A 25880-nucleotide genomic window follows, 5' to 3' on the forward strand; every position below is an offset into this window, starting at 1 on the left:
CTACATTATAATTCATAGCACCTTGTGTTCGAGATTTTTCACTAATGTGCCTGGGAGACTGGTACTTGACAAACAAATTAGCCCAAGTTAAAGTATAGGAAAACTGATGTTCAAGAATGATAATGATTTGACCAAATTTACACAGTAAAGCTAGAAAGGACAGAAATTAATCCACAAGGTTCCTGACAAATAGGAAACCCTGATATATCTTTTTGACAAAGATTTTAAAAACTAATATTTTTAAGCTTTATTTAAATGATTATTTTCCATACTTTTATATATTAATGTTATAAGTGTTGTTACACAGCGTGTAGCTGTTGGGATGACAAACAATATCTACTGTGCCTGTCCACGGCATCTGTGTCATTCCTTCCCTTACTTTCCAGTATTAATGGGCTGTACATTCTTTTTTTTTAATTTAATTAATTAATTTATTTATTTTTGGTTGCGTTGGGTCTTTGTTGCTACACGCAGGCTTTCTCTAGTTGCGGCCAGTGGGGGACTATTTTCGTTGCAGTGCGTGGGCTTCTCATTACAGTGGTTTCTCTTGTTGCGGAGCACAGGCTCTAGGCACGCGGGCTCTAGAGCGCAGGCTCAGTAGTTGTGGTGCATGGACTTAGTTGTGCCACGGCATGTGGGATCTTCCCGGAGCAGGACTCAAACCCGTGTGCCCTGCATTGGCAGGTGGATTCTTAACCACTGTGCCACCAGGGAAGTCCCTATGGGCTGTACGTTCTTGATGAGCAGTGCTTTTATGCAAGTTTCTAAAACGGATGTCGGGATTGGAGGCCTCCAAATTCTTAATCCAGAGACCTAGAATTGATTCATCCAATGTCCAGAAATCCTTCATGGCAAGAAATGTGCCTCTGCCTTCCAGTCCATCCTGCATTTTGCTGGCAAATTAGTAGCCATGCAACACTGTTTGCTTTTTTTATTGACGTATAGTTGATTTACTATGTTGTGTTAGTTTCTGGTGTACAGCAAAGTGATTCAGTTATATATTTATACTTTTTCATATTTTTTTCCATTATGGCTCATTACAGGATATTGAATATAGTTCCCTGTGCTATACAGTAGGACTGTATGTAGTAGTGTGTATCTGTTAATCCCAGACTCCTAATTAGTCCCTCCCTTACCCCCTTTCCACTTTAGTAACCATCAGTGTGTTTTCTATGTCTGTAAGTCTATTTCTGTTTTGTAAATAAGTTCACTTGTATCATATTGTAGATACCACATGTACGTTATATCATATGGTGTTTGCCTTTCTCTGTCTGACTTCATTTAGTATGATAATCTCTAGGTCTAGGTTGCTGAAAATGGCATTATTTCATTCTTCTTTATGGCTGAGTAATATTCCATTGTGTGTGTGTGTGTGTGTGTGTGTGTGTGTGTAGATATATATATATAGATAGATATCTATAGATAGATATAGATAGATAGATAGATTACCATGTCTTCTTGATCCATTCATCTGTGGACAGATGGACATTTAGGTTGCTTCCATGTCTTGGCTATTGTAAATAGTGGTCATGCAACACTGTTTTCATGAAGCCACTTTTCAGCTCCAGAACCTGTGATGACTTGCCTTTGCCTGCAGCAGCAAGGAATCCAGTCTCCTTCACCGTGGATCCACATCTAGCTCTAACCTCTCCTCTTCAGTTTAGCTCATAAACATCCCCAACACAAAGCTTTGTTTTAGTTGCTGCAGTCATCTCTTCTTCTCTCCTCCACTCACTCCTGCATGCTGCCTAAAGACTTTTGCTCCTATTACAGCCCACATTTGATGTATTCTCTTCCTCTTTTTTCTATTCATATCCAGTACATTCATCAATGGACAGTTGAAACACCAACATCTCTGATTGGCCTTCCTTGAGCATCTCTGCCAATTATCCTTTTCCTTTGAAAAGCTTCGAGTCACAGTCTGACTGTATCATTCCTCTATCAATTGTCGTATGTTATTACTCTCACTCTCTTATATATCTGGCATTCATTTAAAATCTTCTGAATTAATTCATTTGTTCATAACCATATGTTCAGAATTCCCACAAAATACCAAAACCTCAATTACAGATTCTGCTTGAAAGTCAAACAGAGAAGAGAAAAAAGAAATCTTTCATTAGATTCGTGGTATATCATTGACTATTTAAATCCACTGGATTTCTTGGAAAGTCCTGAATCTATTACCAATATTCCTTCTTGATTCAGAGCTATATTTCTTAAGAAAAGAGTTTATAAAGTGAATACTCAGATCATTCTTTAGCACCTACAGTCTATAGAATTAAGCCAAACCTGAAAACACACATGGGGAAGTCTTTCCAAGAAGGAAAAAGGAGACCAGATTAAAGAGAAATAATGAAAGAAGGGAGCAGCTTGCTGTCACCTAGATGTGAGATTACCTGATGTTTCATTTCTGCTTTAACCCTACAAATAAAGTATGTTTTTACTGCAGTTCACAGATTTCTACTTTAAAGTGTGATCTAGTTCTCTATGACTCATTAGTGGTTTATGGTTGAATTTCAGAAAATACTGAAAATGTATTTTTAAAAATAAGTGCAAGTTGAGATTAGTCTTTGAAATCTTTTGATTGAAACCTGAAAAGATATTGTCCTTCTATACAAGCTTTGGGAATTGTGTAAGAAATTTTTACTGAACTTAGCTTTTAAACCTGTTCTAGATAGGCAAGCCATAATTATTTAAATGTTGGGGTTTGAAAACGTCTTTCAGAAAAACTTAGCAAAGCAAGTATTATATCATTATTTTCTGCTTACTGAAATTAAGCCAGTGACTCAAGCAGAATCTCAATAAAGGAAATACTTTCATTCTTTTATCTAATTTCTGCTTAGTTAAACATAATAAATATACATGTGTTGCTGAAGTACTTGGGATGTGCCAGAAATATCAAGTTGAATGACCTTAAAGCAAACAGATCTCAATTCATTAAGAAATATGTGAAAATTTTACGTAAATTGTCAAACAGAAGTTGGTGGACCTTCTAAAAGAATGTAATTAATTAAAGCAAGACACTCCTAGGAAGGTTTAGAATTTTTCTCATGCTTTATTTTTAATACAAAGACTTATAGATTTTTATGACTTTAAGTATAATCTTTATAACTTTTCTGTATGTGTGCATACAGAAAAGTATTTAAAATATAAATATAGTACTAAGTGAATTATCAGAAAATGAAAATCGTGTAAAAAAGGAAAATCAGGTCAAAAAGTAGAATGCTGTGGGCACTCCCAAGATACACACTATGACCTCTCCTAATTTCTTTACATCCCTCCTTCTCAAAGGAAACCACTATCTTGTTACAGTATAGTTAATTTTGTATTTTTGAACTTTATTGAATGGGATAGTAGAGTTTAAATTATTTTGTGACTACCTTCTTTAATTGAACATTATGTTTGTGAAATCCATCAGTATCGCTATGGTTCATTTATTTTCCTTGCTGTACTACTGTGTAAATACACCACAATTTATTTTTCCAGTCTACTGCAGGTGGAGATTTATGAGTAATGCCACTGTGAACATTCTTGTACTTGTTTTTTTGTGAATAAATGCTCACATAAATGTTGAGAATATGCTTAAAAGTGTAATTGTGAATGTTCAAGCTTAATGATTATGCCAACCTGTTTTCCAAAGTGGTTTTACTAACTTACATTCATAGCAGTAATGCCTGAGTGTTCCTTTTGCCCCACAACGACCTTGCTAATATTTCACATGGAAGTCACCTGTCGGGTGTTGGGTGATGTCTTGTGGTTTTAACTTCCATTCCTCTGAGTGCTAGTGGGACTGAGCACCTTTCCCTAATGGCTCTTTGGAGATCCTCTTTTGTGAATTACCTATGCAAGTTTTTTATGTGAATTTCCTGTCAATAATTTATTGGAGTTATTTATAAATTCTGGATGCAAACTTATACAGGTTATAATGTGTTACAAAAATGTACTTTTTACATTGAGACCTACAGTCCACCTGGAATTCAGTTTTTGGTGAAAGGTGTGAAAGTTTCATTATCTTCCACAGCATCATTGTGCTTGCAGCAATACCTTTGTCATAAATTGTTTGTATGTGCATGGATCTGTTTTTGGACTTTGTATTCTGTGCCATGGGTTTATTTATCCATCTTTGTACACTTCCCTCACTGTGTGGATTGCTGTAGCTTTTAAGTAGAGCAGATCCTTCCTTCCCTTTCTTTTTATTTACTATTGATGATTATTTTTGGCCCTTTACATTTCCATAAAACTTTTATAATCAGATCATTAATTTTTATTTAAAAAATGCTTTGGCTTTTTATTGGGAATGTATTAGTTAAGTTAGTGAAAAGTGACCTTGTTATAATTCTTTCAATCTGTATATATTTTATCTCTCATTTTGGTCTTCTTTAATTTGTCTCAATAACATTTAGAGTTTTCTGTGTAGAAAACTTGTACATCTTTGTTAAACTTTTCTATATGTTTGATATTTTCTGATGTTATTATAGATGGTAAAATTTTCTTAACATAATTTCTTACTTGTTGCTGGTATATAAGAACACAATGATTTTGTATTGAACAACCTTGCTAAAGTTTTATTACCTCTATGAATTTATCTGAGATGGTATTTTTACCTATTCCTGAGCACTGGAGGGGCCTTTGTACATTTGGATTCCATAGTTCCTCATTCTGACTTATATATGCTATTGTCATTATGTATTATAATTTTATATATATTTTAAACCCTGTACCATATTATTATTGTTATTAGATGCAGGAAATTTTCACTTAGATGTAATTATAAATAATCCTCTCTTCTTTGTTATTCATTCTTTCCTTTACCACCAAGTCTATCTGTGAATGTTTCCTTCTGCCTAAAGAAGAATATTTTTAAAATATTTTCTTTAGTATGAGCCTCCTGGTCAAATTTCTTCTAGGGTTTTTTTTTTTTAAAAAAAAAAACCTGTGTATGACTTTATATCATATTTATTCTTATAGGATAAATTTGCTGGTTACAGAAAGATAGGCTGGCATTTTTTCCTTTTCCATTTGAAGATATGACTTCATTTTCCCTGGTGTCCATTGTTTCCATTGAGAAGACAGTTGTTGGTCTACTTGGTGCTACTTTCAAATTAATCTGTTTTTCCTCCCCCTCCAGATCCTTTTATAATTTTTCTCTTTGTTTTGATTTCACTGGCACTTATGATGTACCAAGATATAATTTTCTCTCTAATTATTCTTCTTGGAGTTTGTAGATCTTCTTGAATCTTTGGCTTGAGGTCTTTCAGCAGTTTTAGAGCTCTGTTAGCCACGATTGCTTTTCCTCCATTTTCTCTCTGCTTTTCTCCTTCGAGGGTTCCAATTTCAATTCTGACAATTCCAACATTGGATCTTGTCACTATATCTTCTGTCTTGTCACTATATCTTCACCTTGCTTTCTGAATTTTTTATTTTCTCTTCATGCTTCACTCTGGAAATTTTCTTCTGGTTTATCTTTCAGTTCAACAATTCTTTCTTCATCTGTGTCTAATCTGCTAGTGTTGTACATGGGAAAATTATAGATGTAATTCAAAATCTATGATGATGTTTTCTTTCTTCAGAGAGAATTTATGCTTGCCTCTATCAGGCATCTAGAGGCATTAGCAATCCAGAACAAGCTTCATTTGCTTTCTGGGATTTGGGTAATGCTGAGTTCAGATTCATTCCTTGTGCATGCTTGAATCCTTGTAATTTATCTTTACATCTTGGACAGAGCTCTTTGGAATCCCTATTTGATGGTGTCTATCTCATTTTTGCTCCCTTTGTTCCATGAGTCTGTCAGATGTTCTACTTAGCTTCTCATCTTTCTGTTATAGAAACTACAGCTATCTGAAACATGGAGCTCACCTCTCCCAGTTTACTTTTTCTCCCAAACCTTAGCCCAGATTCTTACTGGCTTGTTATCACTCCAGTGCCTCTAAGGAGATGTATTTAAGTTTTGTCCATTTTTCCCAGTTGTTTCCAATAGAAGGGTTACCTATTCCACAATACTCAAACACCATAGCTTATTTTTCACTCCTCTTTATTTTTTCAGAAAAATTTACAGTTGTTTCAATATTTAATTCTTATTTAGCTTGGACTATTAATTACATGAGAGTAAAAAAGAAAATTTGGGATACATTTTTTATAATCACAGTTCAGTAAATATAAATCATTTAATTCTGTATTTTTCTGACAACATTATAGAGAGGAAACACTTATCCATAATAGTGTACTACTGAGGAAGGTGCTGTAAAGCTCAAAGTCAGGAGATCTGGGTCCTTGGTTGCAGCAATACAAAGCTGTGAAAATATGAGCAAAGCACTTCAATGGCAGATAGTAAGAGGATTAGGTTAAAAGAAATACTGTGTTAAATTTATTTCAACAAGCATATCCAGCTAACAATCAAAGAGCCCTTTAAATATCACTCTGGACACGGGATCACTTCATTGGGACTTCAGCTTTTGTACTCGTCTTGAATGTACTTCTGCTGACCCACAAACTTTGGTATATATGGTTTTTGCCAAATCTGAAATTTACTCCTAACTTTTTCATTTTCTTTGAGCCAAAAGACTGAGATTTTTGGTAAATTCATGGAGAACAAGTTACTTAATATGCCTCTTTAATTATGTGATGTTTTTATTTCTCTCCTTTTTTTCCGGGGTACATTTGGACTGATACATTCTGACTTCATTTCAAAATACTTCTGCCAAGATTAGAAGAAAGAAAAAGAAAAGAATCTAAAAATAAATGATGATGATACATTTCTGTTAAGATACCTGAATTTTCTATTCTTCAAAAATCAACTTTCAAAATACTATTTTGCTTTTCAATTATGATTATGAAACAAATTACAAAATTTTTAAAAGTCTGCATGTCACACCCTTAATACATTCACTTAATTTTCTCTAGAGTCCATTCGTGAACTCTGTGCTTTAGTTTTTTCCTAAAGTAAAGCCCTGTGATCAAATTATTACTCATTGGGTCTCTAAATAACATCTACTATTGGTCTAGAGCCAATATTATATGAAAGGTTAGAAGAAGGAATTATCATCTATATCTCATTGTCTTTTAAATTCCAGAGACAAATTCCCATTCTTTTTTCCCCATCGACTGTTTTTAGAAGGATACTTAGAGACAAGTCACCTGTGCTTACTAGCCAAATACTACTAATCTCTCAGTGCAAAATGGCAGAACTAGAGCAAACTTATTCTCTCAGTGCCAAAGGAGAGCTTAACTATCTCATCTTATTGCTATGAAATCATTTCCCTTTAAGGGCTCCTGACCTATGAAAAATGTCTCACTACAGAAGCCAGATTTCCTCAGAAATTCATTGTCCCACACCTCCTTTGCAAAACTAACTCTCGTCTATCTTCATCTTTTGGAATTGCTTTTAAGACTTCCACACAATTTTTAAAATATGCTCAGTGGTAAAAATGCTTAGATTATAGAATCTTGAGCACAGAAGTCACCACAGAGGAGAGAAAGGAAAGGAAGAAGGAACTTGCTTTTATTGAGTGTGTATTTGCAGCCAGGTAGTATGTTTGGTACTTGATATAAATGAATTAAGCCATTTAATTTCCAGTAAAGTACACATAGTAGGTATTCTTTTTCTTATGACAGAGTTATTAAAATGTAATTTACATACCATAAAATTTAAGCATTTAAAGTATATAATTCAATTGTTTTTAGTGTATTTACAGAGTTTTGTAATCATGACCACAATCAATTTCCAAATATTTTAATCACCCCAGAAACCCTGTACTCATTAGCAGTCACTCCCCATTTCCCCCAATCTGCCAACCCTAACCCTGGGTAACCACTAATCTAATTTCTGTTTCTATGGTTTTACCTATCCTGTACATTTCATGTGAATGTAATCATACACTATATGGTCCTATATGTCTGGCTTCTTTCACTCAGCATGATGTTTTCAAGGTTCATCCTTGTTGTGGCATTTATCGATACTTCATTCCTTTTTATTGCTGAATATTATTCTATTGTATGACTATATCATTTTTTGTTTAACCATACATAAAATTGATGAATGTTGGGCTGTTTCCACCTTTTGATCATCAGGAATAAAGCTGCTATGAACATTCATGCACACGTTTTTCTGTGGACATAAGTTGTCATTTGCATTACATATGTACTTAGGATTGCAACTGCTGGGTCATATGATAACTATGTTTAAGCTTTTGAGGAACTGCCAAACTGTTTTTTAAAGTGGCTGTACCATTTAAGTTCTATAAGCAATCATGAGGGTTCTAATTTATCCACATCCTTACCAACATGTGTTATTGTCTCTCTTTTTTATTGTAGTCATCCTAATAGTATGAAATGGCATCTCATTGTGTTTTTGACTTGCATTCCCTTAATGAGTAAGATGCTGAGCATCTTTTATGTACTTACTAGACACTGTAAATTTCTTCTTTGGAGAAATATCTATTCAAGTCCTTTGCCCATTTTTAAATTGGGCTGTTTGTATTTTTTGTAAACCTTCTTTATATATTCTAGATATAAGTTCTTCATCAGATACATGATTTGCAAATATTTTCTCCCTTTCTGTGGACTGTATTTTCATTTTCTTGATGGTTTCCTTTGCAGAATAATAGTTTATAATCAATGGAGTATGATTTATATTTTTTCTTTTTTCACTTGTGATATTCTTGCCCTAATTTTACACACAAGGAAACTAAGGGTCTGAGAGGGTAGCCAGCTTCCTAAAGGAATATCCCAAATAAACCCGGAGCCTGAAACTGGATCACTCAGATGCCCCTGCTCTTTGCTTCAGAGTCATAGGATAGAACATTCTGGCTTTACTGTGGAGGATCAGAAAGAGAATCATTGCCTGGTTGAGACAGTCTTTGAAAAAGTTTTGTTTTTCCTCTTTCTCTCTTTCCTATTTCATATATCTCCTTTCCTTTATGGAATTTTTGAACATAATTAAGGTGACTAGCAATGCAGGTGAGAAAGTTAGGAACACCATTCTGAACTTTAGGTTGTATTATAAAGTAAAAAAGGTAGATATTAAATGAGACAGCGTCATAAAGACCCCAAGAACAGCACCAAGCTCACAAAGCTTCCTAGGCCATTGTGACAGAGCCCCCACGGTGGCCGCCGTGGAGAGGGACAGGTATATGTACATAGGCCAGCTCTGCTGCAGTTGCTAAAAAATCAGCTTGTTACTTTATAGATACATTTGAGTGGCTCTTATCACTCCGCAAAGGTGACATGATACTCTGCATCCACATTTTTATGAGTTCTTCAACAATATTAATGCCTTAGAAAGTGCTATTAATTGAGTCTGGATGAGAGATCCAGAGCCTTGTTTCTGGCCTCAACTTTTAGTGCATCTGGGGAGAAAGGGTTGAGATCAGCATCTTCGATAGATAGTTTTACCAAGGAAGCCCTGAACCAGAACAATGCACTTGTATTTAGGGACTGTACCTTTGTCTTTTTACTCAGCATCTACTTGTGGACCTGACCACATCTGCATTGGCACACAGACTTTAGGGCTTCTGTGCCTTTCTGTTGTAATTTGTAAGCTTCTATTGCTCTTTTGAAGGTTATGTCTTGGTGCAGCTGACTCACTACTTCTGAACTTTAAAGCCACTTATTATGATCATTTGAGGAGTTTCTCCATAGATATAGGATACATCAGGACATCTGTTGTACCAGTGTCAGGACTTTATCTAACAGAGCTACACAAAGACGCTATGTGTTCTTGAGGATGCACACCAAATGGCAAAAGTCTTTGCCTAGAAGAATGGGTCTTGACACCTCTGAAGATTCTTGTGTTTATTAACATTCTGAGGTCTCTGTCTCATGGTATCTTGAAAGGCTTTTCTTCATTTGGCCCTGGTGGATCTTTTACCTTGAAGGCTATTCTGCTTCTCTGCCCGTAAAGACTCTTATTCAACCAGTAGTATCTCAGTTTAGATACCGTGAAACCTTTCTTAAACGTGTGCCTAAGAATATCCAGGGTAGCCCTTACCTGCGGTTTACAGAGGCCAGTTCTGTATGAGTCTCTCTGACAGATTAGGAGCTAGTTGAGAGCATAGACTATCCTCTTATTCATCTTTGTTTTTCCTCCACTAACATTCCCACCTGTGGGATTAGGAGATTGGGATTGGGGGGGCAGCACATGGTGAATGCCTAGAAATTTTGTTGATTTGAAGGTATATTTCACATTTAAGAAATAGAATGTATTTACTAAAAGAATACATAAGAAAATAGTATATTTTCTTAATTCTATGTTCTGTGTTAATGAGTACCTTGGTGAATACATAGTTTTGAAATCTGAGTAATATTCCCTTTCTCAGGGTCACTAATGACCTTCCAAGTGTTTCACTATGCAATTGTATCATTGGTCCCCATGTTGCCTGGGGCAAGTATTCTCAAAAGAGTATCGGTTGTACTTCATTGCATAAGTATCAATATTTGCCTTGTAGGGAACAGTTTCCCTAAAGAAGATGCATTTTGGAAAAAGTTAAGAAAGTTGACTCAGAAAATGGAAAGTTGGGGAATATGGTAGATTGCATTATCATTCAAAAAATATTTGTTGCACTTCCCTGGGAGAGGACTGAACTGTCTTACACATAAAGATTGACAGTGAGACTTGCTCTGGACAATGAAATGTGACGGGAAGTATGTGTGGCACCTCTTCCACAGTGTCCAGCTGTCTTCCAGATAGAGGAAGCTAAGTGACTATGGAGCACAAGAAAGAAAAAACAATCTTTGTTGTAAAGCTACTGAGATTTGAGGGGTCTTTTGCTACTACAACATGAGCCAGTCTATCCTGATGGAATCAAACAATTCCAAGTAGAGTGGATGTAGTGACAAATATTTGGAGCATAGAATAGCAAATGACAAGTAAAGGCATAAGATTGCCATGAAACTGCAAACTAAGATCTGATTTTGAAGTTACTTCAGTAAAAATGTTGAAGTTGTGGGCTTCCCTGGTGGTGCAGTGGTTAAGAATCTGCCTGCCAATGCAGGGGACACGGGTTCAAGCTCTGGTCCGGGAAGATCCCACATGCCAAGGAGCATCTAAGCCCGTGCGCCACAACTACTGAGCCTGTGCTCTAGGGCCCGTGTGCCACAACTACTGAGCCCATGTGCCACAGCTACTGAAGCCCGTGTGCCTGGATACCGTGCTTCACAGCAAGAGAAGCCACCGCAATGAGAAGCCCACACACTGCAGCAAAGAGTAGCCCCCACTCACCGCAACTAGAGAAAGCCCGTGCACAGTAGCAAAGACCCAACGCAGCCAAAATAAATAGATAAATAAATAAAATAAATTTATTAAAAAAATGTTGAAGTTGCTATGGGATTTCAAACTAATATTTAATAGAGTTACTGACTATTTTGAGTATTAAACTTGCTAAAGAGTCACATAAATAAACCAAATATGCCTGCTTTCTTTCTCTCAGTACACAGATGCATTTATTAATAGACAGAGATGGTTTAGACGTTTAGCTAGGCATGACAGTATATGAAAAATACAGTACCTCACAAACTCTGCCTAGGGGTATGTACAGCTTACTAAGGAAGATCTTACCTTGGTAAATATTAATAGTTATAACTTTAAAGAGGAAAGAAAATAAGAGGGTAATTACTTACACTTGGAGGGAAGAAAAAGAACGAATTTATGGAAGATGTGGCATTTGACCAAGGCCTTGAAGTATGGTTAAAAGAAGACATTTCTTAAGGGGAGAACAGTGGGTGTGAATCAGCAGAGGCAAGAAATATGAACAATTATTTTGAGGCAATGAGGATACTTCTTGGCTAGAAAATGTTATGCTTAATGCAGAGACATGGTGGAAAATAAAACTAATGTTAAATTGGGAAAACATTTTGGAGAAGCTAAAATTCCCGGATGACTATTTTAACCTTTATGTGAAGCCTTAGAAGTTGTTGAATACGGGATGACTGTGCTTGTGAAACATATGGGGCCGGGGACCCAGAGGTGTTAAAGCCCAGGCAGGGCTCTGACTTGGTTCATGGGCACATCATGTCTATGGACATGTCCATGTCCATGTCCATAGACATGGAATGTACTATAAAACAACAGAGTGTATCAAATCTATGTCAGCAGAAGCTTTATTTCATAGAGGTGTTGGAAAACTTGGTTAGTTGTTTGTGGAACAAAAACCAACAACATGCATGTTCACTTCATATCAAATTGCCAACCCTCAAAATAAGTTTGTGGTTAGCTCTCTATTGTGAACGTATCTAAACCTAAAAACAGGTTTTAAAAATCACAGGGAAAAAAATAAAATGGATAGACTCAACTACATAAAAAACTTGTTTTTATATGTCCCCCACTTTACCCAATTCAGGTTTTTAAACAAATAACTGGGAAAATGCTTGCAGAGGATACAAGCAAGTATTAGTATTAAAAGAACTTTAATGAATAGGTAAAAACAGTAAGAGGAACAAAAAAATGGGAAAAATGAATGAATAGTGTAATTAGATTATATATAAAGTTAAAATCAGGGGAAAAACAAACATTTAGGAAGTGATCAATTAAAGAAAGTGATTGAAAGGACACATTTTCCCAAGGAAATTAACAAAAGTTATTTTTAAGAAATATTATGGGGCTTCCCTGGTGGCACAGTGGTTGAGAGTCCGCCTGCCGATGCAGGGGACATGGGTTCGTGCCCCGGCCCGGGAAGATCCCACATGCCGCGGAGCGGCTAGGCCCGTAAGCCATGGCCACTGAGCCTGCGTGTACGGAGCCTGTGTTCCGCAATGGGAAAGACCACAACAGTGAGAGGCCCACGTACCACAAAAAAAAAAAAAAAGAAAAGAAAAGAAATATTATGCAATATTGTTATGTTTACAAAATGAGATAGGCACTTCTATAAAGTACTCATAGTGGCATGTATGCTTGTGTGGTTCTTTTGCAAAGTAATTTGGGAATATGTATCAAAAGCCTTCAGCCTTGGCTTAGCAATTCCTCTTTTGGCACATTCATCCTAAGGCAGTAAGTTTAAACATAATGAAAGGACTCTGCTCAAAGGTATCCCTAAGAATATTACTTACGTTTTGTAAAAATGGCAGTACCCTAAATTTATTGCATTCAGGAAAATGTATTTATAAACTATAGAATACATGTGTATGTATTTGATGGAAAATTAGGAGAACTTTAAAATTGTATTTATAAGTAATTTGTAATAAGGATGAAAGTGTTTATGCTATGGTGACAATACAATATATGCATTTGATCAGAGTTATATAAAAGAAACTATACACACACAGGCACATAAAAGATTGGAGGAAATTTCCAGATTGTCAGCTTTTAAATGCTGGGTCCATTAGGCGATTTCTTTTCTCCTTTATATAATTTGGCTGAAAATGTGGTTGATGCTAAAGTAAGAGCCTAGAGGTTAAAGTCTTTCATCTACTACGTAGAACAGTCATACGAATGAATCAGACTGGAAAAGGTATAGAATATAGGGACAAAACCAGAAAGGAATGTGGAGTAAAGTCAGGAAAATGCATATACTTTGAGGCAGGAGGAGAACAGGAGCCTGTCAGGCTTGGAGTAGGAGGAAGACAAGAAAAGTGAGGCCTCCTGAAGCTTTGGGTGGAAGAATTTCAGGAACAGAGCACCACCCATGAGTGAAGGCAGGAGGGGAGGAGGCAAGGAAGTTGATGATTAGAGAAGGTTGACTTTCCAGCGACCTCAATTGAGTCCAGAAAATTAAGAGCTGAGAAGTTTGAAACTGATAAAGTGGGCTGTTGAAATGGACAGGAGGAAATGGAAGCCACACTTGCCTTGCTCCAAGAAAAACAAAATCAAACAGAAAAGGCAAATATATAGCTATAGGTGGCATAAGCAGTGGACTTTTTTCTCTGCACTGGCAGTGGTGGTGGGGTTCAAGGCTGTCTAAGTGGGATGTGCACATCAGGAGGTTAGCACTGGGATTCAAATACAGGAAAGCAGACTGGGTGCTTCTCCTCAGCTCTCCTTGATGCCTTTCCTGTGGTTGGAGCAGAGCATCTCAGAGTATACTCCTGCCCTCTGTGCCTCTCCAGCTCTCGGGTGGGGGTCCCTGAGCTATCCCAGGTGTTCCAGGGTCAGTGCCTCAAACATCTGTGCACTGTTGCTCTAGATGGACTGACAGGGGATGACTGATAAAAACCATTTTGCTCAGTAAAGCCTTGAGCCAAATCTCCCCTATCTACAATGGAGAAGAAGGGGACCATTAGTTGAAAACTAAATGAGATATTTGGCACTATTCTGTGTTCTAAGCTAAAGCCTTCCCCCAAAGTTTTCTCAGGGACAGTTCTCAGCTGAGTATTTAACCTTAGAAGAGTATCCTCGTCATGACCTCATACATAGACTGAAAATCATTCCTCTCCCAAGTTCTTGATGGGTACCATTAGGCGCACGGAGGCAGATTACATGGTTGTGGACCACCCCTCCGTTCTGGACTTTTCAAATGCATGCTGTTGACCCCTAGAAGTCAAAGCAAACTCTTTGCTGTGTCTGATCTCCAGTGTAACTCCTGTCTGTTTACTATAGGTGCCTACCCTCGGCTCTCACTGAGCTTTCGGTTGAAGAGAAACATTGGATACTTCATTCTCCAGACCTACATGCCCTCTATCCTAATTACAATTCTCTCATGGGTGTCCTTCTGGATCAATTATGATGCATCTGCGGCTAGAGTTGCCCTTGGTATGTGCTATTTTTAAATGATACCTAAAATGTAAAGTCACCATATCATTACAATATTAAGGGAGTTCAAAGACTATAGTTCAACTACAATTTTTTGACATCATGACACCAGTCTTGCCCATATAGTCACTTTTTATCTTGAAACACTAATTTCATGCATGATTCTCTTGATGTGTTAATTTAATTATAAGGCTCAAATGTGAATTTTCATGCCTATGAAAGGGAAAATATGCTTGCCGAATATTTGCATAATAAAACTATTTTTGACACTAATTTTAAAGCAAGGATTAACATCTCCTGTTCAAAATTATTCTATGGCCCAGAAAGAAGACTTGATTAATTGTGTGCATTCTTTTTTAAGTTAGAAAAACAGTCAAATGTTATACCATATAATTGGAATTACACAAATTAATGAGCATTAAAATGTGATATTAAATTCTGAGTGGTTCCCAAGAACTCTAGTGATCTCTTCTGGCCATTGGTCACTTGACAAATGGATTATTAGCTGATGTACAATATACATTTTATGTTCCAGTATGATTTCTAATATTTTTTAATTATTAAGGGAAGGCTTATATTTTCAGAAAAATTATTTTCTACTGAACTAATTATTATGAAACTGCATGGACAAAATAATTATTTAAATACATTTGAGGTAAGTACTGAGCTTTTAGAGCTGAAGAGCAATTGTCCAGTTTATCCCTTCTTTGGGTAGGGTTGAATTTAATTCCTGGGAGTGAAGTCATCAATAATACCTTTCAAAACTGATGGGAAAGAATTACAACACATCTGCTGGTAAGCCTGCAGAGAAGCATAGGAATTCAGGGATCTGGTTGTCCCTCTTTCTTACTTTTTCTATTTACCATCTCTTCCCAGGAATATAAGTTGCTTAGCATCATGCTTCCAGGAGAATGTGTGTACATGTGTGTAAGTGGACGTCTGGTTTAGACGCAAAGACAGGTGACTCTCACTGATTCAAGATTAGATTTCTTTTCTCATGAAATAACATTTAACAGTGACTTATTTTTTTCTAATGAAATAACATTTAACAGTGACTTAAGAAACTTAGGTAGTTACCTCTAAAGTATTAGGTGAATGTAAAAACACTTTGAGCAGAATAAGGTATCAAAAAATCAGAAGTGCTGTTAATCTATTTCTGATGGGCTTGGTAAAGGAAAAATCTCTCAAAAAAACCTTCAGGATTTTTTACCACCTGCAGAGGTTACCCTGTAACATCAGTCCTTTCTGTAGGTTTTGCCTTTTTTGTTATGTTACTAGATTGCTCTTTGTTAAACTATTTTCTCTTCTCACCTGGAAAATTCACAGCTAAAATGAATTTGCTAGGGCAGATCCAAATTTTGTGGAGCTGCTAGCTTATACAACTTCAGGAGCTCTCTTTAAGGAAAAGAATATAAAATACATAAATACAGAATTTCCGGAACCCCTCCCGAGCCTGTAAGAGGCCTGTATTAGAGAAGATCAGAAGCTGAAGCTTCCTGAGCTTCCAGGGAATCTGCCTCAGAGACTCTGTTATTTTTGAGATAATTAGAGAAATATGAGTACCAAAGAACCAGAATTATCTGGCATCATCAGAAGAGAGGTGTACTGAAAATGCAAATTTCTCAATTTTCTGGATGATCCAAATTCTATAGCTCCTAAATTGTAAACATCGTCTTCCACAATGTTAAATAGATAATCTATCTGGAGTGGATTAGAGTCAACATAGCCTCATTACAGCATATGAAAGTAGACTCCACTTTTTCTTGTCAACTCAGTATTGTTACTATAAACCTCAATCATGCTTCTGGGATGTTTTCATGTTCATGAAAACATGAACATGCTTCATGTTTTGCTGGGACAGAGGAGTGGTCTGTCCAGACTGGCTAAGGCGTTACCACTGGAGGTGTGCAGGTTCTGATGGATATCAGAAGTCTGGGAGGCAGAATTGAAGGCATTTGCCAGTGTTGGGGTGGACCTGAGGCCTGGAGGTCGAGAAGGCAGCTGGGATCTCCAGGCTGCAGTGTCTGGCCAGATTGATGTCCAGCAGGTCCCGCTCTCAGCGTGGGACCCCAGTCCTCTCACTCCTTGTCTCCCAGCTTCTGCATAAGACATGGTCTCTGAGCCTGGGCCTGCAGGACTTGGGAAGTGACAGCACGGCAACTCCAATTGGTTAAGGAAAAGTGTATCATCGGGTAATGAACCCTAAATAACAGCAACAACAACAACAATCATTAAGGCTGAAACTTACCAAATACTCAGGTTCTAAGTTCTGTGCAAGGTCATTGGAAAGTGGTTACCTGATCCATGGTGCAGAAGATCCATAGCATGATAGGCAGGGTTATCGTTCCCATTTTACAGAGAAGGGAGTGAGGTGCAGAGAAGCTACATAACTGGTGCAAAGTCAGATAATATTAAGTGTCAGAAGAAAGATTTTAATCCAGTTTGTCTGACTTCAGGGCCCTTAACCACTACACGTGATTTCTACAGTGTCAATAGACAATACACAGAAGGGTTCTTTGGTCTATTACATTGTAAAAATGATGGATTTTTTTAAAAGCTCAGCAAGAATTATTATTAACCATTCTTTAAGGAATCTCTCAGAACCTTTAAGATGCTAATGTGCTCAGTGCCTCTTGGAGAGGATATAGCCATGGTTTGGGGGGCTTTGACTGGAGAACTCCCCCTCCCCCAGCTCACTTCATGTGTCTTGTCATGAACTACACCCTTTGAAATATTTAGAGTGCTGTTTGCCTTCATCCTGAATGATTGCACAGTGGTGAGTTCTCCCCACTTCTAAATGAGGTCTGAGAGGTGTGGGTCTGCACAGAAGGGTGCTCAGTGAAGACCTCCTTGGCATGTCCCTCCAGCTCAGGGCACTGTTAGACCTGGAATTGTCAGGGGTTGTCTCCTCTGAGAAGGGAAACGCTGGTTCTTCACCCAGTTGTGCTGCACAGATGCTCTGTGTGCTTCAGGATCTTATGCTTCTTCTGCCCAGGATCTGACCCCCACATCCGTTGAACTGTTAGTGTTAGAAGCCGCCAGACTACAAAGTTGGGAGTTGTAATTACATGGTCATCCTCAAAAATCCTGAAGTCCACTTATCAGTGAATAATAGTATTGGTCCTTCTGAAAGTGAAAATTTACACTAAAATAATTTAAGTCACATTATTTAGGTCACAAAGAAGAAAAATTAAATATCTTTTGATTAAATGATATAAATTATATTTTTATTTCACAACCTTCTTTATAAATGCAGTTTTTCAAGCATAATATTTCCTTAATATAAATGAGAAATAATTTGAGGCTAATAGTTAGCAAGACAACAGCTTGGTAAATGTATGAAGAACACAGAAGGCACCACTCAGTCTCCCATTCTGCCTTTGGATGGGGTCCCATTTAGAGATTAGAAGTTCAAAGAGAGGCTGCCGGATCTGGGTCTCCTGCCAAGAAACTGGAGGCTACCAGAAAATGTATTTTTCTGTGATGCTGATAATGATAACATCTGTTGTTGGCGAGTGTTAACAATGCCAGTTACTGTTATCCCATCACCGTGGTGTTTAGACTTCACAACACATTTAGACAACAGTTGTGGACCTATCAAGCTCATTCAGGTCCTGCTGCTGGTACGTGGTGGAGCAGGGCTTTTGGCCTGCGCCATGTGGTTCTACTATCCAGGCCGTGAACCACCGCATCCACCACTCTCCACAGTTATCTTGATAGGAAGGAAAATGATACAAAGAATTAGAGAATGCATGGCCTTTCAAGCTAAGAGGTCATGTGATCCCAAGCTGGAAAGCCAGGGAACACTCACCACAAAACCTTACTCTTAAGGGACTCCTTGAGCTGGCACTGATGGGCCTGAAGCCAGCGTCCTTGCCCATTTTCCTCGCCTTTGCCAGGCTGAGTTCTCGTTGACATGTGCTGGCCGTCCCTGTTTTGTGTTACTTTAGCCCATTTTCTGGGGACATCTGCTGAGGCCTATGTTATACACATCCACTCAGAATAATCAACTGGAGAGCCAAAGCAACGACTAAAGCAGAGCACTTTCCAAAGTCCATTTGGAAAGAAAAAAATAAGTTGTGGCAACAACATTACAAAATTTTTGAATAATAGTGAGAACAGCTAATTTTGTAGCATCTGCGTGGTGTTTTTGCACTTCCTTGTAAACTATAATTATCCCATTGCCATTTTCAAATCTTAAAAGTCCCCAGGTACACCTGAATTTTATGTTAAAGGCGAGTCTTAAAATATCCTGACATCTTTGACTTCCATATATTCATCGTCAGCTCTTGTTTGCAGTCAGACATGAAAATAGGTTCTCTGCTCCTCGCTTCCCTCATCTCCTGCTAACAGCAGCTCAGCATGTGTGGGATGGAAGCCTGGGCTCTCTTCCCTCTTCTCCAGGTAGTCACTAGTGAGGGGAGCCCTACACTCTGGCACTCATCCAAGAATGGGATGGGAGTCCAGAGGGCATCAGACTAAAACGCTTAACAAACCCAGCCCCTTCCCCAGAGAGTTGAGTGGGGGTCCAGTGGGGTCAGAGAAGTGGTCTGGTGGGACCATGTGTCTGGGTGGTCAGCCTCTTGGGCTTGCACCGCCTGCTGGTCTAGGGGACATCATTGGTTTTCTGGGTTACTACGGGTGAAGGACCATGACTGAAGCTCTCACCTTGCAAGTCTCCTTGAGAGAAGTCCTCATGTGGCAATGACCCTCTCCTTTGGGTCCTGGAAGACACATGAGTAATCACATTCCATGGTACCAGTCAAATGGGTAGAAAAGAGTTGGCTCTTTGGAGCTGCCTTACTTTTTTGAGACTTCTTAATATTTCAAAAGTACTGTCTCAAAGAGAGCAAGTCAGCTGCAGTAATGCCCGTGCCACTGAGAAGTGAGTGATGCAGTTCATTCCCACACATGTAGCTTCATTCAGCTCAGCAGCTCTGGTCATGTCATGAGCCAATGGGTCCCCTGCTCTCTGTGGCTTCAGATCATCCCATATGGAATCTTTATACACCAAGAACATGCCCACTGCTATGGGAGAATTACAAAATATGGTCCTTACATGTTTTTAGAGACTAAACTGAGCTCCCTTAGGGAAAAATGGTATTTTTCACCTGATACTATCTAAAGAATACAAAATAATGACATTTAACAAAAAAAAAAATACCAACAGAGATCTGGCCACTTGCCCCAGAGCATGGTAAGATCCTATACTTTGGGTAAAATCTTAGCCCTTGCCCACAGCCAACATGTGCTGCACAGCTTATTAGCCTCTTTCTTAGCTGGGGTGGGAAGTTGCTATGTGAGGTAATCTGTTCTCCGGAGCTACACTCGAACATTCCCTGTCTGAGCTAAGGACTGGTTCCCGTCCTTAGCAGCTTTAAGTCATTGCCTCATTCCCCTTGCTTTAAGGCCTTGTGGTAAGAATCATTTTCTTCACTAGTGGCCACACATGGCCTTCCTAGATTCCCCAGATTCATTTTCTTCCCAGAAGCTTCTCACCCAGACACTTAGTGTTTTATGATAAATTCCAGGTTTATTTTCATTTCTTACAGCTTTCATGCAGGGCAGCCTCTGCCTTGTCCCCAACCCCTCTCCATCCACCTCCGTCCACGGGCCAGGTGCAGTGGGAGGCGCCTCCCAGGTGGCGCAGGGAGGGAAGAGATGTTAACTCCCCAGCCTGAGGTGTGACCTGCCGCCCAAACTGTGTGTTCTATATTCTGTAGTGTTTCGATCACCCAACAATATTCAACCGTGATTTTCAACTACTTCACACTGTTTGAGAAAATAAAGCAGGAAAGTGAAAAGTGAGGAACTGAGCGGTGGACCTGCAGCCTCTCACGCTCCCATTTCTTTTACAGGGATCACCACCGTGCTGACCATGACGACCATCAACACACATCTTCGGGAGACGTTGCCCAAAATCCCCTATGTCAAAGCCATTGACATGTACCTCATGGGCTGCTTTGTCTTTGTGTTTCTGGCCCTTCTGGAGTATGCCTTTGTCAACTACATTTTCTTTGGAAGAGGCCCTCAAAGGCAGAAGAAGCTTGCGGAAAAGACCGCCAAGGCAAAGAATGACCGTTCAAAGGGTGACAGCAACCGGGTAGGCCTCTCGGCCTCGGCCGCCCCCATTCTGCCTTTCCCAGACCTGCAGACCCCGCGGCATCATGGCCTTTGAGTAGGAGTGATGCAGGCTTGTTGATTGTAGCCTGAAAGGTGGCGTCTGCAAGTCACTGAATTTTATAGAAAAGCAAAATTGGTGCAGAAGTTGGAGAAGCCAAAAGCTTGCCAGTTTCCTGTGAAAAGAAAAGGAAAGATATAGGAATGAATGGATCTCTGGGGTGTGGGGCCCAAACTTGACAGTCAAAAGCATTTTCAACAATGTTGCAGTTTTCCTTCAGTGGTCAAATTACAAATGTGATAGCCAGCATGCTGTTGTTCTTTGCACGGTGTGGACAGCCCCCTCTCTCATCTGCCCTGGTTCAGGGTCCCTAGTGCAGGGCAGGAGCAGTGCACTGTCCCAGGGCTCTCGTGCATCTGCCCTGGCCCAGCCCTGCTGGCTGTGTTCTGCAAAATGCCAGGCAAGCAGCCCAGGACAGCAGCGGCCAATCAGGGAGCTGCTCTAGGACCCATGGGCTCTGAACCCAGAGAGAGGGCACCAATCAGGTCCCTCTCCAGCCCTCCTCATCTCACGCTTACATCCTTCCAATTACAAACTTTGCAGTTAGATGTCATTTCGGTTTATTTTTTTAATAAAAGGAATATGTTATTGCAATTATAAATACTATTTTAGTGAAAGCACATTGTCGTTTCTATAAAATTTTTATCTTTATCCTTTTACCTCTTGCATCCCTTCAAGTCCTCAAAAATATACCTCCACCCGTTTACATACTGGGCTTGTTCCTATATTTCTTCACTTTTAAATTCTTCTTACTAAACATACTTATTTCTCAAGCTCGTGAGGTTTCCTTGTTCTTTCTGGTGTTCTTGGTGCATTGCCGGCCCAAGCCTCTCCCAGGGGTGCAGAAGCTCCCTGGAGGAGTGCTGTGCCTGTGGCCCACCAGTGGCCCAGAATAGGTCCCTGGATGTTCATGAATGAATGAAGGTAAATGGCTATAAATGGCTCCTATCCTTTCAGCAACACATAAATAGACTTGGTCAGAGAAACTAGGATCTGTGAATAAAATCAGGCTTCCACAGGCAACATGACCCTGAATTTCTTACTGGAAACTATACTTAGCACCATACTGGTGTGTTTCTAAATTAGTCCACATCCTATTATGCATACACAGTATACTTTGGTAATACTGTTTCCAAGGAAACTAGAATTCATCACATCATTATTTTTTCCATTACACAGACACGCAGACACATACAATGCTGTTTTTCCAAATTCCCTCATAATTTAAACAGATTTAAATTTTGTTTCCTTTCTTCTAAATGACACTCTTTAGAAAGGTTAAATTGTTTTGCTACAGAAATATCTTTTTGAGTGTGAAGCTTAAAATTTAAAACAAAAGGAAACAAAATCCCCCAAATCTCTAAATCCACAGACGAAATTAAGCAGAATGTAGAAATAATATATTATAAATCAGATGCAGAGGAAAATTCATGAGTCCATTTTTACTGTTTGCTTTTCTGAAAATTTGTATCTGTTTTCCCAGCAGTTTTCTTAAAGCCTTTGCATGTTCATATTTTTAAAAATCTGTAATTGTAGACATCAGCTCAGACATACAAATGCATGTATGCTAGTTTTAAATGCATATTTGATGCTCTTAAAGGTAAGCATTAAAAGCTGTTGCTGACTAGATGGCAAACAGGCACATGAAAAGATGCTCAACATCACTAATTATTAGAGAAACACAAATCAAAACTAAGAGTTATCACCTCATACTGGTCAGAATGGCCATCATCAAAAAATCTACAAACAACAAATGCTGGAGAGGGTGTGGAGAAAAGGGAACCCTGCTACACTGCTAGTGGGAATGTAAATTGGTACAGCCACTATGATGAACAGTATGGAGGTTCCTTAAGAAACCAAAAATAGAGTTACCATATGATTCTGCAATCCCACTCCTGGGCATATATTTGGAAAAGATGAAAACTCTAATTCGAAAAGATACATGCACCCAAGTGTTCATAGCAGCTATATTCACAATGGCCAAAACATGAAAACAACCCAAGTGCCTGTCGACAGATGAATGGATAAAGATGTGGTACATATATACAATGCAATATTACTCAGTCATAAAAAAGAATGAAATAATGCCATTTGCAGCAACATGGATGGACCCAAGAGTATCATACTAAGTGAAGTAAATCAAACAGATAAAGTCAAATATCATATTATTTATATGTGGAATCTAAAAAAAAAAAAGATGATAAAATGATCATATTTCCAAAATAGAAATAGACTCACAAACATAGAAAAGAAACGTACAGATACCAAAGGGGAAAGTGGGGGGAGGGATAAATTGGGAATTTGGGATTAACAGATACACACTAATATATGTAAAATAAATAAACCACCAGGACCCTGTATAGCACAGGGAACTATATTCAATAGCTTGTAATAACATATAATGGAAAAGAGTGTATGTATATACATATATATGTATATATATATATAAAACTGAATCACTTCGCTATCTAACTGAAACATTGTAAATCAACTGTACTTCAATTTTAAAATATTGTTGCTGACCACACCTAAGAATTTAGTGATAATTTTAAAGTAGAAATGCACCTCCCAAAAGTTCATATCACATGATCCGAATGAATTAAAGAATAAAAAATTTAATGCAAAACAGAAATGGTACTATGCAGAGGCCAACAGTTTCAAGAGTTCTTTGTAATTACAATTATTCACTCATTCATTTTCAGTGGTATCTCTTGGGATTGTTTATCAGTATGGCCAGCAATGGCCTCAAGGAGCCCCTCTGTCATAGTTGGGAGCCAAGAGGCTCGGGGGCTGAAGCTTTTCTTGGACTGATGGACACTGGGTGACAGCAAGGACTTGTACTGTCATTGTCTTTGCTTGTGTCCTGTAAGAGATCTCAGGGTGGTGTCCTCAGGGGCTCTGCAGGCCACCAACGTGACCATGACGCTATTGAACCTAATGTCGGACCATGAGTAGATTTTCCTTAAATTTAGTGATTAAACTCTATTTTAACTTAGTGGCAGTGTTCACATAGTCACTTAGTTTATCCTCAGATCAGTGGTGCAATGAAAATCCTGACCTTAATTTATTTGTGCTTAACCTCTGTTTGTTCCTGAGTTGTTTCTATACCCAAGAGTTAGTCTTTGGTTGTAATGCATGTATTATGGTTACAAGCCTTGTGATATTTTGCAAGTTGACCAAACGGTATTTGAATTTCATGAAGTGGCAGAAAGTCTTGCCAAGGAATCAGAGCTGCAGGCTTGACATCATTCCTCTTACTAAAGAGCAAGATTTCATTTCTCACATGATAAATAGTTCCTTACTTTCCTGAAACTAGAGTATTTTACTCATTTTGAAGATTGAAGGTTAGTAGAGAATGAGACGTCAACAGTGTGCCAATCTGGTGACAGATTCATGGAAAAAGTGAAAATCCCTCTAGGATACATTCCACATGAGATGTTTTTCATCTCTGAATGTTTCTGCCTGTCCAAGTTTTGAAGCGGGAAGAAAAACTACATTGAAATCAATGAATCTAATTATAGTAGATATGAGACAAACTCCTCAAAATAAGTAGCATTCATGAAATGCTTCAGAAATTACAAGTCATCACTGTCATTCTATACAGGACATTTTTACAATCCCATCTGTTTTAAGATTTAAATTCTAGATGATAGGAAAAGATTAGCATCTCTTCTGGAAATATTTGTTTAAAATGTTTGGTTTCTAAGATTTAAAAGATTTTAGTAACCCTTTAATTCTTGCAGAAAAAAATACCTTCTAGTAGTTTCAGTGTAAATTTTCTACACACTGGTTCACGTTTAAATGAAAACTATGCAAATGTAAAACTATGTCAAAAGCAGCCAAACTAATTTACTCTAAATTCTTATTAATTCCATGTATATGTTCAAGTTCCTTTTGACATGATTGTTCCATTGTAGCTGTTCACCCCACTCTGAAATGGAGCAATGCAACCACATTGGTTCTCAAACAGCTTTGAGGCAGCCACCGGTGTCAGAGCACCCTGGCACCCCAACTTTGTAAACATTGACAACATCAGGTTCAGCTTCCCTCAGGGTGGGTTTCCTTCACTGGAATCCAAGAGTGCAGACTTAGACCCACCCTCCGAAGTTCTTTTCCAAATGCACAAAACTGGCCACAAGTGATAAGGGAAGACAGGATACTGATTCTTACAGATTTGTCATTAAATCTTGAAAAATCAACTCAGCATCCAGTTGACCTTACTTCTTATGTTTTTTTCACTCTCCCTGTGGGCTTCCTGAAATCACCATACACCTTATTATCTCTTTGCCTTTGATTCCCTCTTCCCAGAATCCCTCTCTTTTTTGTCCACATCTCCCCTCCTTCAAGACCTAACCCAGATGCTCTTCTCTATGATGTTTTCCTGATTTTGTCTACCACTTGTTCCCATCCTGCCTCTGACAATCCCCACTCCAAGCAGGTGGACTTGTCCCTGTTCTTCTAACCTCCAGGGCACATGCTCTGTGCTTCGGAGATAGATAGCAGGTCACATTTCATGTGGCCACTGTGCCTTCTGTCCTAGACAGCATCCCATTCTTTGCATCTACCAAAAGGTGGACACTGGGGCTGGATGTGGTAAGTGCTCAGGGAATGTGTGTCCATGAATGAGTAGTGTTTGTCATCTGTTTGGTTCCACTGAAGCCACATGTTTTCTCACTCTTCTAGTGGGAAGGGGGGGAAGGTTCATAAATGTACCTTTTTTTTTTTTTCTAATTAGAACTATATCTTTTTTAAAAAATTTTATTGACGTATAGTTGATTTACAATATCGTGTAAGTTTCAGGTGATTTCAGGTACAGTGATTCAGTTATACATGCAAATATGAATGTATACATACATAAGAATCTTTTCCAGATTCTTTTCCCTTATAGGTTATTACTTCACGCTACTATGTATAAAATACATAAACATACCTTTAAAGCCAGGTGAAATTCTGCGTCATTAGAACCATCAAAGTTCTACCTAATAAACGTATCACAGAATACTCCTTTCCTTCTTTAATAGT

General features: G+C 38.3%; 1 protein-coding gene across 4 annotated transcripts in view; it reads left to right on the top strand.

The window, feature by feature from the left end:
• GABRB3 (gamma-aminobutyric acid type A receptor subunit beta3) overlaps positions 1-25880 on the top strand; it is a 233138-nt gene that overhangs the window by 202028 nt on the left and 5230 nt on the right. For 3 of the 4 annotated variants that reach the window (XM_079912257.1, XM_079912258.1, XM_079912260.1), the window contains 2 exons: positions 14525-14677; positions 20536-20780. In XM_079912257.1, coding sequence (XP_079768383.1) covers positions 14525-14677; positions 20536-20780 — 398 coding nt within the window. The remainder of the gene's footprint in view (positions 1-14524; positions 14678-20535; positions 20781-25880) is intronic. The other variant, XM_079912259.1, reaches the window with a different exon arrangement.

The sequence above is a fragment of the Stenella coeruleoalba genome, assembly GCF_951394435.1.
Source record: "Stenella coeruleoalba genome assembly, chromosome: 2".
Taxonomy (NCBI): Eukaryota; Metazoa; Chordata; class Mammalia; order Artiodactyla; family Delphinidae; genus Stenella; species Stenella coeruleoalba.